Below are 15,514 nucleotides of genomic sequence, written 5' to 3' on the forward strand. Positions count from 1 at the left end.
AATGCTTGCATACTTTCTCTTGATCCTGATGGCTCTAATTTTGCATCTTGGGCGTTGGTGGGGGTATGTATATTACTGACACATGTTACTGTCACCCTTTTCCTAAAGGTTTTTGTCTGCAATAGTGCAAAGTACAGTGACCTTGGCCAGCCGTTTGGTTATTTGAAAGCCAGTACAGCTTTGAACTGTGTTAACATGTTTGTGATGCCATATGACTTCCCTGTACTCCTTCCTCTTCTGGGTGAGTATAGAATGGGTCATTTGTGGGCTTGTAGCTATGTGTTCATGCATGTAGGTAGGAGTTTTATAAAGCAGTTTTTTTTTTTTTGTTTCTGTGATTGAATCTCAACAAACGTGCGTGTTACACAAGCAATGTAATGCATTGCACTCCCACTGCCTGCAGCAGACTACTTGCTACAAACCAGAATTTGAGGTTTACACATTTTGTTTTTATATGCCTGTCTATTCTGCTAGTTACAGTAACTTCTGTGAAATCTATATGTTGCATGTTTCTTTTCCAACAATTTTGAATTGGGTTTGAGTTCTGTGTTTGGGCATTCATTTGTGCTACTGAATTACAAGACATTTCTCCTGTGTGCTTTCCAGGTAAACCTACTAAATTAAAAAAAATAAATAAATAATATATATATATATATATATATATATATATATATATATAAGATATATATATAAATATATATTATATATCTCATATATATATTGCTAATATTCCTACTATATACATTAACGTCTATGTCCTACTATATACTGTGATTTGACTGTTATTCTTGCTTTTTATTTCAGATGATTTGTTCAAAGTTCACAAGCTAAAGCCAACTTTAACGTGGAGGCAGTCATTCGAAGTATATTTAAAGACTATGCCACCATATTATATTGGGGTAAGACAGTACTTGTATTGTATTTTAAAGGTTAGGTGTATATAAAAGATAAAGATAAAATTGATTTTATGATATGCACATTATTTACCTCATTAGGCCTTTGTTTATATTTTTACATGTGAAAAGATTCTGTTTTTTTTGTTTGGAATCCATTCATATAAACCTCTAATCATTTACTGTGGTATATGTTCAAAGAAAAGGATTGACCATAGTTGTTGCCAGTAGTTGTAGTCAGACTGCTTCACTTACAAATTGAAGCCATTCAGAATTAAAGCTTAAAGCAAACCTATTTTTATTTATTTTTTATATTTATTAGAACAGACTCACAACTTTTGGTGTTTGATAAAGAAACTTTATCAGTCATCTGGTATGAAATGTACAGTAAACTTAAGGAAGTTTTTGCTAAGGACTTATTTATCAATGAAATCAAGTTTAGGGTTTGGGAAACCTTTTGACTTGTTTGAGAGTTTACCAGTTTATTCTCGTTTTAGATAAATGTCTCTGCTTCTAGAAAGAAAGACTTGTACTGTCTCAAATGTACATCATAATAAAGTACTGAAATTTCTCCTCTTCACAGCCTCTGAAGAAAGCTCTCCGGATGATGGGAGCGCCTAATCTAATTGCAGAAAACATGGAGTATGGTTTAAGTTACAGTGTTGTTTCATATCTCAAAAAGCTAAGCCAGCAGGTAACTTGTGTTCCGTCCCGCTTTTTGTATTTATTTAATCACTGAATATTCAAGTTGTTTTATACCAACATTTATTTTATATATAAGCAGTGATTATAAGTGAGGTATGTTGGTCTGTTTTTAACTTCCTAATTGTTTAACATATTGGGAATCTTTGTAACCAATCGGAAAAGCCCCCATAAGAAGCCTTGTTTTGATGTACTACGTCATTAATGTGAATGAGAATGCTGTTCACATGTACAACTTGTGTGTTCATAGGAAAGACCATGCACTGTACACAAGGGGCTAGATTCTCAAAGCTGTTTACTCCAAATCGTTATTAGCAAAAATGTTGTTCCTAAAGGAATGGGGGGGGGCTAATTTACAGTTCTAAAACAAATAAAGAATAACTTGACATCCACAAGCAGCTACATTTAAATATCTGAGTTTCAAGTTTAATGTCTTGTTGGGTGTTTTTTTTGTTTTTTTTTCATGTTAATGACTGTAAGGAGTTAATAGCTTTTGAGAATTTAGCTGTTACTGAACAGTAAAGCTGACATCTGTTGACATTTTGAAAATGCTTACACATTAGGAAATTCAAAACTAACTTTTTTTTTAAACTAAAATCGGCTAACTGCTTAGAATATTTGAAAATGCTTGTAACATTATGAAGGTTTAAGTCCATGACTTTAAAATTGGTAAACTGTCGGGGGAAGTTGGGATGTGGTCACAGATACATCATTGTACACGCCTGTAATCCTGTCGAGAACCGTATATCTAATTTTGTATAATACATACCATTTGACATTTTCATACTAGTTTTAATCCTGCTATGTATCTACTCTATATTCGTATATATATTTAGTATAATAATATACCATTATATATATATATATAAATATATATATAATATATTATATTTAATTTTTTTTTCCCTTTGTTTCCAGGCAAAGGTGGAGTCTGATCGAGTCATTGCGTTGATAGGTAAGAAACCGGTTCAGGAGAATGGGGTGCAGTTGAAGAACAAGGCCGGCACACTGTCACTTGCGCACTGCAAAGACTTCAAGCAGCTTCTGAAGGGAATCACCGGGGAGGCTCCTCATGTCCTACAGGAGCTCAATATGAAGGAATTCACTGGATTCCAGATCGGCATCCTGAATAAGGTACTTCTGACAAGGGGAAAATATCGTATAGTGGCACTGTGCATTGTATGTACAGTTACATAGTTTTACACTGCTTATTAGACAGACTCTAATAAAATGGTTTCTGCCTTAAATGTGGATACCTCCTGCCTTCCTGCTAAGTTGTAATAGTTTAAAGTTTAGGCAAGTGTTAAATGCTTCAAATTGTCAAATACTTAGGCAAAATGTGTTTACATAGTAGTGAGTGTCCATTGTAGATTAATTTTATATCAATATGCACTTCCCCATCATTGTTTTAATACAGCATCTAAATCTTCAATATTTCTCATTCTTGCTAGGATTTGAAGCCTCAGAGTTTCAGAAATGCATATGACATACCCAGAAGAAGTCTGTTGGATCACTTGTCAAGAATGAGATCCAACCTTTTAAAAGCTACTCAAGGACTACTGAAGGGACAAGATGAAGGTAATTTCACTGCCAACTTAATTTTTTTTTTTTTAAGTACAAAACGAAAAGCAGTGTTTGTGGTTTCAGGAATAGGAATACAAAAATGTTCCAGATGGATTTTTAAAGTAATATGGGCTTTAATTCTCCACTGTCCCTTGAGTGGTGCTGAAAATGCCCCTTTTTATTAAGGTTAAGGACGAGCAAAATGGAAATAAATAGAATTGTAAATTAAAAGGTAAACGTGGAACAGGTGTAATTACAGTGTGTGATTTTATAGCATCATACTAACCGTACTAAAGCCATGCCTTGTCTTTACAGCACAGTGGGAAAATAGGGCCCCATGGTCACTTAAAGTCACTTGGCCACTGTGTTACCCTTTTAAGGTATGGTCTTTCATAAAAAGCCTGTTCAGGTGCTGTACTGTGTTTTTAAATGGTTTCTGCAGTGCAGAGAGGCGTGCTTGATTTCAACTCTCAGTTGAAGTACAAAGAGCTAAATGATTCTAGTAAACCTTATCTAATACGTATTACCCTTCCTTCACACAGCTCACATTTTTCCTATATGAAACATGCACACATTATGGTGTATTTGTATTTTATAGTATATTTTTACAGTTATTGGTGAACAAAAAACTTTTGTTCTGACTGACATTTTTTTAACATGCTCAAAAAAAAAAAATTCAAGAAAAACTCAACATTCTGAATTCCTACTATTTATTTACTTAAAGAACTCAAACTAACCTTCCCAGTAACAATCACTGCCTTTCCTACGACTGACATGTTTAATGTCAGCTACGTTCCTTCATGTGAAGTACAATGCAGGGATGTGGAAGTGTAGCATTGGAAAATCTGCAAGGGGCAATCCATGTATAAGGATAATGTGAGACTTCTGAAATGTCGGCAATACATATTGGTTAAGATTTACTTGAATTGTTTTGTTACAGGCAGCGGGCACTGACTTTAATGTTCTCTTCTCAGATCAATTGCACAGCATTCCTATAGCACAGATGGGAAATTACCAAGAGTTCCTGAAGCTGTCGCCTTCTTCTCCCTTGCGAGAGGTCGACCCTGACCAGCCAAAACGACTGCACACGTTCGGAAACCCCTTCAAACTGGACAAGAAGGTACAGGAAGGCAGTAACTCTTCAAATGCTTAATGTTTACTGTTCATTTCTAGATCCCAAAATCTTATGCAAGTAAAAGGCCATTCCAACAAAAGTAGCAACATCAAGCCTTTGATCACGCTTGTGTATTATGATAGACCCATCACCACAAAAACCTTGTGCTTGCCTTTAGTTGGATAACAATTGCTGCAAGAAGGGCACCATTTTCATATAATGACTCTTCGTGGAAACGGAATACTTAGCAAGTCTGTAATATTCTTTAGCACCTCAATGTTACTATAAAAGAACACAGTAGCTAAAAGGCTATATGCATTCATATAGGTGATCAGATGTACAAATTCTCCACAATGAACAAATTTAATTTAAAGTTTTAAAGGTGTTAACAGTCAATCCTAACCAACAGTTTAAGCACAACACAGGAGCCAGCACCAGAGGACACATTTCAAAATGAAGTGGAGACACTATTTATACAGAGTGGCAAGGGTATAGACTGGGTCGCCTAGCCATGTGGATGACTGAATCCTTGGGCTCCTTTAAGACCCAAGTTTTGAAAATAACCGGCTACCAGGAACTGGACGAGCATTGACGCTCTTCCTCGCGTTCAACTTTATGTTCTTTTGTAATGTGTAAGCTCACTCTTCAACGTCCTCTCTGCAGGGAATGATGATTGACGAAGCAGACGAGTTTGTCTCAGGTCCCCAGAACAAGAGCAAGAGACCGGGAGACCCCAGCATGCAAGGGGTGCCAAAAAGGAGAAGGTGCATGTCTCCACTGTTGAGAGGGGGCCGGCCCCTCACTCCACCAGCTGTCAATAACCACATAGGGGGAAAGGGCTCCCCATCCATTCCTGTAACACTGGCACATCCAAACCTTGTAAAACCTATTCCTGTCTGTAAAGGTAAGCCTCAGACATTCACAGTTTACTTAGTTCATGTAGGTCTCAGGTGAGTGATAATGCTCCATGAAACTTGGTCATTTTAGGACTGCTTATCGCACTTCATTAATGGGTCATTAGTGAGTCCACGTCTAAAATGTAATCTGTCGCCCCCCCCCCCCCCCCCCCCCCCTGCTGTTTTAATTATGTGATTTATTTTGTTGCAGATTGTGTTGTAAGCCAGCCTCAAGTCCAATGTTGCATTTATTTCAGTAGTGCCTCACTTTACCTTAGTCAACCATCAGCATTATAGTAGTTTTACCATCAGCAGTTGTTGACTGTTTTTGTGGGTGTAAGACCAGAAATAGAGAGAAGTTTCAATTCACTTATTGATTGTGGTACCAATTTGTTTTACTATTCTCTTTTCACATACCCAGATCAGTCTTCTGGAGCTTCATCTTCTTGGGATAGTTCAACCATATGTCGTACAATATGTAGGGGATGCAACATATGTTAAGTAGTTGAAACAAATGGATAACCAAGAACAAGGGTGATGCAAGTCCATTCTTATGAATATTGCTTATGGGGGGGGATAGGGATAGTGTACCATGTTTTATTACATCTTTTGGCTATGTAAAGCCCCAGTTACAGATCCCCACCCCATTCAACTCCTTGTATTCTCCACATTCTTGATCACCATCTAGTTCTTATTCATATGTCCTCACAAGCTCCAGCCTTGGCAGTCACCAACTTGTTTTCTGGTCTCTCTCTGATAAATATAGCACCTGTGAAGTATTGGTGGATGAAATTATTGATACATTGCCTGGTCTCCCATAGATATGTTTCAACAAGTTCAATCAAATGTTTTTTTTTTTAATCCATGTTTCCCAGTAAATTAGCCCCTTATAAAATGATGGGTTCAGCCATTTGTGATTCCCATTTAATCCTATGTGCAGAAGTTATGTAAATAAGTAGCTTAACACTCTTGAAAGTGAATAGTTCAGGAAAGCTGGCATAACGATTGAATTGCAAAGCAGATAACATGGCCTTAGTGCTGCTTGAACATTCTTCCACAATTGTATAGAATGGAATGAAGCTGCTATAGTTACTGGCCTTGCCAAGGGATAGAGACACTTGCAATTACACTGGAAATTGCTTTCTGATGCAAGTTGCCGAATGTCTCTGCCTCCATCTCCACCTGGAATGCAATGTGTATGCTATTGTGTGTAGTCTTTGCTGGGGTTGGGCAGAATATTGTAACCAAGCACCCTGAATATAAAAGTATTTACATGTCATCATATTCAGTGTTTTATACAAGCCTGGTGGCCACTGAACCACACCCAGTGCTATTTGTTTGTTTATTTGTTGCAGTACAGACATGCGTCAACAACGAAGTTCAGATGAAACGTATATGGCACGCTGCAAGTATTGTGTTTTTTTTTGTTTTGTTTTTTTTTTTGTTTGTTTTTTTGTTCAGAGCCTTGCAATCTGACACCGCAATTACACACTGATCCACTAGGTGGCACTTTATTCTGTTCAGATTTTATAAGAAATAAATGTTAGGACACCACTGTGCAGCAAGTAAAATTATATTTACACTGTGTTGGCATGTATTGAATCCTTTTATTAAAAGAATATCAAGGTGATAGATTCTTACCACTGTTCGTGTAATTGGTAATGACTTACTTGGGAACTGTCTCTGTCTTGCAGCTCCTGAAGAAAACCCTAATGCGTTCACAGACTGTGTGATTGAAAACCACATAGGAAGCCATAACTCACTTGAAACTTTACCAGACCCTGTTCCAGACCTGAATTCAGACACTGATCCTTTCAGCATGAAGCAGCTTCCAGCAGGAACGGAGAACCACATAGGCGAGCTGGGAAACAGCCGTTCAGGGGTCGACGACATTTACACAGTGAGCCCCACGGGAACCCATGAAGACAGCGAGGAAGGGGGGGCGTGTCTCGAGGAGGGTCTGCACCAATCACGCAAAATGAAAAAGCTGAACCACTCCAAGAGTGAAGAAAACAACACAGAGCTTAAAGTCCTCATCACCAGAGAAATTAGAAAACCAGGCAGAAGTATGTATACAAAACCGGGAGTCAGAGTAGGACTTTTTTAAAGGGGTTTTTATGTAGACAGGTCTGTGTAACCCTGGGTAAAATGTGGCCAAGGTGGTGGTTCGTTAATGACGAATAATCCTAACAATGATCATCCAGAGCGTGAATATTTGAACAATAGACACATTTTCTAACTTGGTTTATATGCTAACAAAAAACAGAATGTGTTTCAGCTGAAATTGCTACTTTCCTGCTTATTTTACAAATGTATATTCCTCATAACAAAATAATGTAAGTATTCAGATTGGTTGTAGGAGTTAATATGGCAGGGATGCTGGACAAGAGATCTTGCCCCCACCACACAATTTATCAACAAAGGATGCTTAAAGCCAAGTCTCTGAATGGCCTGAAGATCGCCTTGATTTATGGAAATATCTGATCTGTCAGTGTGAGGGATTGGGAGGGTTATATAAAGGTAGTTTATATAACACACTTTAAATGAAATGCCTGTGCTTGACAAATTTATGATTAGCAGATAGCTGTGAAATATATCTCGAGAGGATACAACTTATGGTTTCATTCATAGACTTACATTCTGAAGCTTTATCACAGCCTGTTGTTGATTCTAGGTTTGTAATGTAATATGAGGATAGAATGACTTGGCATACATCGCCCTGTTTTTAATGTGTTTATAAAACAGTAATTTTAAAAATGGAATAGGCTTTGAAATGAGTGAATAAGTACTTTTAAAAATATTAAACTGTTTCTCATGATTAGTTCATTACTTGAGAGACGCAATTAAAGCCAAATGCTTTTATTAGGCATACAGAAGAATTTTTATGTTTTGATCTGCAGCTTTCAGTATCTAACACAATTTCCCTTCTATGTTAAGGATATGAAAGAATATTTTATTTCCTGGAACAAGTGCAAGGCAGTTTACACACAAGACTGCTGTTCCTACAGAATGTTATCAAAGAAGCAGCAAGGTATGTACAGTTCAGAATGTCATGCACTCATTTTCAAAGTATGACCAATTGTAAACGTTTACATTTAGTGCAGAATTATTTATTTCAACCACAAAGCTGTGTTCAGCTTAGGACAATCTAACTCCAGTGGTCTAGTCAGAACATGGTGTCAATTCAATTGATATAAATGATTACGGATCTAAATAGTGTCATGTTTAAATCATTAACAAATACATTTGTGAAAACCAACATCTCTAACAGTGTGTGTTTTTGCTTTTTGAAAGCAAGTAAAATGTCAGGTTTGCTCATATTTAAACTGTGATGCTATTTAAATCCCAAGCGTTTTAGATCAATTGCGTATTGTCCCATGTGATCTGTAGCTCTGGACATGATTGGGTGCCTGGAAGCAATGGCTTTAATGTATGCAGCAGCCCAGGAGATCCAAAGGGATTTAGACACCGTAGAGAATTGGGCAGAAATGTGTCAAATTACATTTAAATAACGTAAATGTAGACTTCAAATATCAGGAGGTACTGAACTAGAACAGGTGTTTTAGTGAATAAAAGTGGAGTGACCTGAAGTAAGTTTTAAACAACTCTGATCTTGTATCTGCAGGTTTAAAAAGCGCGTGCTTATAGAGCAACTGGAAGGATTCTTGGAAGAAATCCACTGCCGATACAATCGGATGAACCACGTGGATAGCATATAAATACACTGCTTTAACACTCTGGGTATGAATGCATTCAAAAAAAGGGTGCATTTGACTACAAAAGGCAGCTGCAAACTTGTTGGTAACACAGTGGTATTCATGTTCACTACTACCTGCATTGTGAGGCTGACCCAGTATTGAAAGTCAGAGATGCAAATAGTAAAGAAACCTGCCGTTCAAAATGCACCAATGACCAAACAATCTGCGGTTGTAGAACATTTTAAACCCCAGTTTCAACCTCGGTGACAGTGTTAATGAGGGTGACTATTGTTTGTAATACTTTCGGACCTCTCCACTGCAAAATAAACCTCCCAAGCTGTGGAAGTGGCGAGAACACGTTGTCTTTTTATGCTGGTTGTAGGCTACTGTCCATCAAGTTTTACGTACTTGGCCAAACGTTGTGGAACGTTTGGGGGGGGAAGCACATTGCATTAAGGTATTTTGGATAGAATGTATAATTGTAAATAAGCATATTTTGAAAACCATATTTAAAGAACATGCACTTTTTGTAATTATTTCCATCAATAAAGTTTCTATTTTACACTGTGGATGGTTAATATAAATAAAAGCAAGAGGATTTGAAATGAATTGTGCCGTTAACTGGAGTTTTATTCCCCCAAACTTCTATGCAGGTGGTGTAAGAGAACATTGCTTATCATGGTTTCAGGTGCCACACTGGATTGAAATCTATACAAACTCAATTTATTTGAAAACAAAACATCTTGTAGCGCTTCTGGTTTTATCAAGGTGCCCAGAATAACAATGAATTCTACACAAACCCAAACCGGTGTTGCTTTTACTCTTCATTGCGTGAGTTGGACCTGATACTGTGCTTCTCTTGAATTTGGCACAATCACAAAGGTCCTGAATTGCAAATGGAGTATAGTTTACTGCTAATGGATTATGTGAATGTAGAAGCTGGGAAGCCACTTATGTGGTTTCAAAGTACAAACTTGGTATAGTTGTTTAGTCAGTGAGTATCAACTTAATTGTATTTCCATACTTTCTCTGTTTTAATGCAAATAAATAGATCATATATATTTAGGTACCTTGATCCTGAATACTGTCAACCCCTAAAGATGTGAGATGCTCTGGGTGCCGCAATGGTTTTTCAAATGCAGCTTGATTTAGGTTTACGGTCTGAAGTTGTCCAATGGCATGCAGCATTGCAAACTCCCAGTCATACATTCTTGGTATAACCTAAAACAACTTTATAATCTAGTAGTAGATGCTTCATAAACAGTGTCTTTTTCAATGTCTTGTATTGGGGAAATGTTGCTTTTGTTAAGTGGATTTTTAAACAGACATGCAGCTCGAGTCTGGCACATAACCAGCGAATGTGCACCATTCCAGCTTAATACAAATTAAGTCATTTGTTTAAAACTTGAGCATAATAACACTACTAATCCTAACTTCCCTCAATGGAATAAACTGCTCAGTAGTTTTATTTAGAACTAACTGTTACTTTCAGTGTTAAAATAAAAACCAAAATGCTGTTTGAAAAACTTTTCTAATTTTGTTTTAAGTGGTCTATTTAATGGGTTAGAACAGAATTGGTTTCCTGAGTTTCAGCCAAACCTCTACTGGAAATAGGCTTTTTGAAGGCTTCGTGGTTTAGGATATGGAGCAGAGTATTACAAACTGTTATTTATACATGAATTAAGTAAACATTTGATTACATTCTTATAACATGTATTGTCATTCAGGATTATTATTTTTAAATCATCATTTGTAACTCAATAGCATAACTAATAACATGATTTGAAATAACTTTAACACACCCCTAAAGTGTTTCCCAAGTTACGTTCCTCTTTTTTTTTTTTTTTCTAAGCTCATAATCATTTCAGTAATCTATACTGATAAGAAAGCTAAAAGCTAGGGTACCTATTCAGGCCAATAAACTGTTCTCTGTTCCCCCCCCCCCCCCCCCCCCCCCTCCCCCCCAAAACATTGGCTTGTGATTGAGCCTTTTAAGTTAGTTTTTTTTTTTTTTTTTAACATAGCTGGCACACTAATTATCTTCATTAGGATATGCACTTTATTCTTACAAATGTCTAATTTGTTTTCTTTTTCTATTTCATTTGTTTTTGTGTGTGTGTGTGGGGGTGGGGAGACCAAGAAGTAGCCAACATTCACTTCCTTTTTTTCACAAAGCAAGCACACATTGATAATTGCTCCAATACGGAGTCTGATATTTCAGTACAAAGCAACAAGTGTTGCACAGCGGTCACAACTACCTGCAACTGCTGAAGCTTTGGTCCCTTCTTCGGTTACTTCCATTTTTGCTTCTGAACTATAAAGGTTATTCTGTTCTGAAAGAGATCATTCGTGAACACATGTCAAATACTGATGTAAGTTACTTTATTTTTTATTAAAATGATGTTAAAGAAATCCAGCAGGTCTCTACCTGAAATTCCCCTGAAGTCTGCCTTGTCAGGATCAACTAGATCAATGAGTCTCAGCGCAGGTAAGGTTGTCTTCAAATTGAACTTATTTTGAATTTTAAACCTATGATGAAAAGGAATACTTGTATAAAATGATCTAATTTTACATGGGATGTATGTCTACCTCATTCCTACTTTATTGGCACTTTACTAGTATATTCTGTATGTATTTAGGCTTATCACATCAACAGAAAATAATAAATAGCGTAATAAAAATAACATTACATTTAAAAAAAAAAAAAAAAAAAATCATATTACACTAAAGACATAAATAACATTTCAAAGCATTTCAGTTCTCAGTAATTCACAGAAACCAAAATTATCATACTATCCACTTAAATTTTTGAAATACATTTTGGAATAATAAGTTTATACTACATTTTGGAAAAGTTTGTATTAATGCTCTTTTTCACCAGAGTGAAAAAAAAACAAACTATGTGCTGGTATTTGTTTCATTCTCTATCAAACATTGTCTGACCTTGGTAGGAAAATATCCATTTTGATGTTGCTCAGGCTGCTCGTCCACAGTGCAATCCCTTGTGCAGTGATGTGTGGCTCTAAGGGAGAGGGGGGTCTTATTCTCCGCAGGACTATGAACATGTGGACTCCATTCCCGAGGTAAGAGAGCTCCACCAAGGTGAACCTCTCCCCTACTGGAGTTTAACTGACCTGCGGGTCAGAAAACAAACGCATCAGAAGTATTACTAACCTAAGGCTGTCCAATGGACAGATCTCAAGCCTCAATATGGCTCTCTTGAAATATTCCATTTGTTTTGAATGGGTTTGAAAAGACAGAAAGGAAAATCTGTAGTCTTAGGTAGAAGCAAGTAGTCAAAATACAGCACATTGATGTTTTATAAGTACAGAGAAATGCGATGTCTTTGTGTAGTTGGTACTATTTAGTTTGTATTTTTTGTTTTTGTACAGCTCTATAAAAACTCCCTGGTAATCGGGATGTCCTTTTTAGCTAAAAAGGTTGGACAGCTATTTGTTTAGAGTATTGTAAATAAAAGAATTAAAAGCATATCAAGCTAGAGTATGTTGCACATTAGAGGTCTGTCAGTGGAGGTCGTTGTTGAGCTCTAAGTTTACCGAAGTTGACTTCAGCTGCCTGGTCGTCGTGGGTACTTTTAAGGTAGATCCGTCTGTGATGGTGAAGGGCATGTTCTCAGTCTCTGTGAATAAGAACTGCTTCTGCCCAAATGCTCTTGAACACAGTGTTAACCACGGTAATCAGAGTCATGGTTAACCCTATCAGGTCACAAGACATGACGTCAGTGATTTCCTCTGAGGAAGGAAACAAGAGACATCGAGTTACACCAGTGAGGCAGTTTTGTAACGCTATGACACATTTTTGTGTCTCTTAGAAGTAAAGCTTTTTTCATCAGGCCGGTAATATGGAAGCCCATATTAGTAGAAAGAGGCCAATCGCATCCCATATAACTCTTAACTGTATGAACTTGATTCAGAGATGTCCAACACTGAAGACAAAGGCTTCAAGTTGAAACGTGCGTCATTCGGTTTAGAGACGGAAATTCTAAAGCCGCTGTATCCAGAGCTTATTGTATCAACGTAAACATGCAATTCTGATTCTGTTTTTCCATTCAGAGTTGTTACAGCCACGATTAAATAATGAATGTGTCCTCAAGACCGGAGGGGGTTCCCTTGTGTGGTTTCACAGAATCCCTCCATGCATTTTAAACTCAGGGCAATGTGTGGGGTTTATACTGTAGGTGTCTGAAGGTGAGAGGCATGGATCTTGACACTCACTAAATGGTGTGCCATGTCTAAGAGCTGCTCCACTGCATTTAGCATCCAATGAACCGATGGGGAACCCTGTGGGTAAATTAAAATAACACAAATGAAAAGCCCAAACACATTATAGCATTGTTGTGCTTTACTAGTGTAAAAAAAAAACAATAAAAAATACTGATGCCACTGCCCAAATTCTGCTGCTTGCTGCTTTGCAAAGAAACCGAAATACAGCAAATTACAATCTCGGACAGTGCAATGCCAATCCTATTTAATGATGATAGTATTCATCTTGCTGACATTTAGATCAACTGAACAGACCTCTGTGCTGCTTCTTGAGAGGATTTCCATTACCTGTTGAAGTCTTCAAGGGCCCTGGTATTTGCACTGAGTTCCCAGCAAGTGCTGGCTTATTTGTGTGCATGTCCGGTTGGGCTTGCTGAAGTTGGCCTGTTGCATGCTGCTGTTCACCCAGGATGAGACGTACTGAGCAAAGGCAGACGAGAGCTTGGTTCCGTTCTGCACAAAGAGAGGGCGCAGGCCAGCTGGAGAACAATGCTCTGACTTGAGTTTGTCACATCCTCGTACATCTGCGGAGGAAGTCTGTACTCTGTGATCTGGAAGGGAAATAATAAATTACTGTTTGAATGGTTCTCACTAAATAATGGCTTTGGAATTAGTTTTATTAGCTGTATAAGGGCCTCTTATTGCCATTTCTATGGAAACAAAAGTTTGTTAAAGTACAAGATATTCCACAGTAGTACAGTACTGGCCAAATTCATTCAAAATGATACCTGCAATAAGGACCTGCAGGGGCATTGTGATTAGAAACTAATAAAAATACTGGGCCTGCCGTCTGTGTACTTTGTAATTATATCGTTAGGTGGATATGCATTTACCAGAGATTTTGTTTTATCCAACAAGGTAGGCCATTGCTTTCTAATTGTACTTATTTACTTACTTTAGGAAATTTCCCCAGCCAGTCTTACCATTAACATTATATCCCAGAGCACTTTTTAGCTTGGAGAATGTGTTTCCTTGGGCTCCAGACTGCAGTAACCCCAGTGTCACAGAAACACTTGACAGGGACACTATCAAGTTGGAGTTGTTTTCAGTTTCTGCTCATTTTTGGTAGAAGCTGAATTCCGTGTTAAGTTCCTTGAGCGTGTCCTGGAGATGGCTGCTCCTCTTCTTGACGACTCACAGGCACAGAAACAGTCTTGTCACGGCTAGCTCCCAGATGACGTCAGTGGAAGCGAAATAATTCAACAGACTGGTGTCTCGGGAAAAGAAGGCAGTAGAATGCAGTACCGCTATATTTGTCGTTACAGCAGGCAAGACAGTGGTCACTGCAGTGACACAAGCTTCATGGTGAACCACTGGAGCAGATAGACGTCACTGGTAATTGTAACTTCTACTCATGTATTAAGAATACCAGTTATCTTAACAAATGTATTTGTCTTCTTGTCTTCAGTCATCACATCTTGAAGCTTAATATGGGACAACATAACATAGGCATTGCGATGATACTTTATATGTTCCACTGCTGCTGTAATTGTTTCACACAGTGGCACAAGCTCTCTGGCACCGAGCTAGAATTCTTGGACAGCCTGTATCTCCCATTCCCTCCAGAAGGGGGCTTTGGAAGCAAATGACTTGGAATGAAATGCTCTGCAAGGCATCGCCTGTGCTCAGTCATCAGTAATGCTTGTCAGTAATGTAAAAACAACATTCATATATGTTAACATGTAAAATCAATGTGTGCAAATACTAAGCATTACCAAGTCCTCGATAATAGCACTGCATAATTTATTAAAGAAAAAAAAAGACATTAACTAATGTTATTACTGTATCTAGAATGACTGACCAAATTTCATAGTTACTTGTCCAAAATAAATACACATTTGCAGTTGTTCTTTGTGCAGGAAAGCACTGCAAACAGTCCTATTGGACTATTCTGGAAATACCTGAAAAAAACAATTCCTGTTTGTTTTTACTTAAAGTTAATAAATTAATATAAAACTCAACCTAATCAAGCTTGGGAAGATAGCAATGTTCGGTTCCTTTAGTGATCAGCTAATTCAGGTTTCAGTGTAATACTATTAGGGATAGTAACCTTGAGTTGATAAACACTTGGATCAGACATTTATTTATCGATTGATTTATGTATTTTGTATATATTTGATTGTATTAGTGATATGAGCTCTTCCATGCTGGAAAAAAAGCAAACACAGTTAATGGTGTTGCAATAGCTATCCAGAAAAAAAACCCCACTTAATATAACACTTTTTCATATCGGACATAGTCATGTGCAAATAATAAAATATGTATTGATTATACGAATATATTTTTTGTATAATTAACATTTTCATTTTTGTAACAAAAAGGAGTTTTATATTACAAAAGTTTGATAAGTGACTCCACAAACTGT

The 15,514-nt window shown here is 37.3% G+C and overlaps 1 protein-coding gene across 8 annotated transcripts in view; it reads left to right on the forward strand.

Annotated features, from left to right (window-relative positions):
• LOC121327827 (integrator complex subunit 6-like) overlaps positions 1 to 9,475 on the forward strand; it is a 29,750-nt gene extending 20,275 nt beyond the window's left edge. For 3 of the 8 annotated variants that reach the window (XM_041272053.1, XM_041272055.1, XM_041272057.1), the window contains 11 exons: positions 109 to 241; positions 805 to 899; positions 1,477 to 1,587; positions 2,514 to 2,729; positions 3,047 to 3,173; positions 4,133 to 4,278; positions 4,936 to 5,176; positions 6,524 to 6,577; positions 6,863 to 7,234; positions 8,106 to 8,199; positions 8,794 to 9,475. In XM_041272053.1, coding sequence (XP_041127987.1) covers positions 109 to 241; positions 805 to 899; positions 1,477 to 1,587; positions 2,514 to 2,729; positions 3,047 to 3,173; positions 4,133 to 4,278; positions 4,936 to 5,176; positions 6,524 to 6,577; positions 6,863 to 7,234; positions 8,106 to 8,199; positions 8,794 to 8,887 — 1,683 coding nt within the window. In that variant the 3' untranslated portion in view covers positions 8,888 to 9,475. Of the gene's footprint in view, positions 1 to 108; positions 242 to 804; positions 900 to 1,476; positions 1,588 to 2,513; positions 2,730 to 3,046; positions 3,174 to 3,473; positions 3,539 to 4,132; positions 4,279 to 4,935; positions 5,177 to 6,523; positions 6,578 to 6,862; positions 7,235 to 8,105; positions 8,200 to 8,793 lie in introns of those variants that run through there. The other 5 variants (XM_041272054.1, XM_041272056.1, XM_041272058.1 and 2 more) reach the window with 5 other exon arrangements.
• The last annotated feature ends 6,039 nt before the right edge of the window (positions 9,476 to 15,514 follow it).

The sequence above is a fragment of the Polyodon spathula genome, chromosome 15, assembly GCF_017654505.1.
Source record: "Polyodon spathula isolate WHYD16114869_AA chromosome 15, ASM1765450v1, whole genome shotgun sequence".
NCBI classification, from domain to species: Eukaryota; Metazoa; Chordata; class Actinopteri; order Acipenseriformes; family Polyodontidae; genus Polyodon; species Polyodon spathula.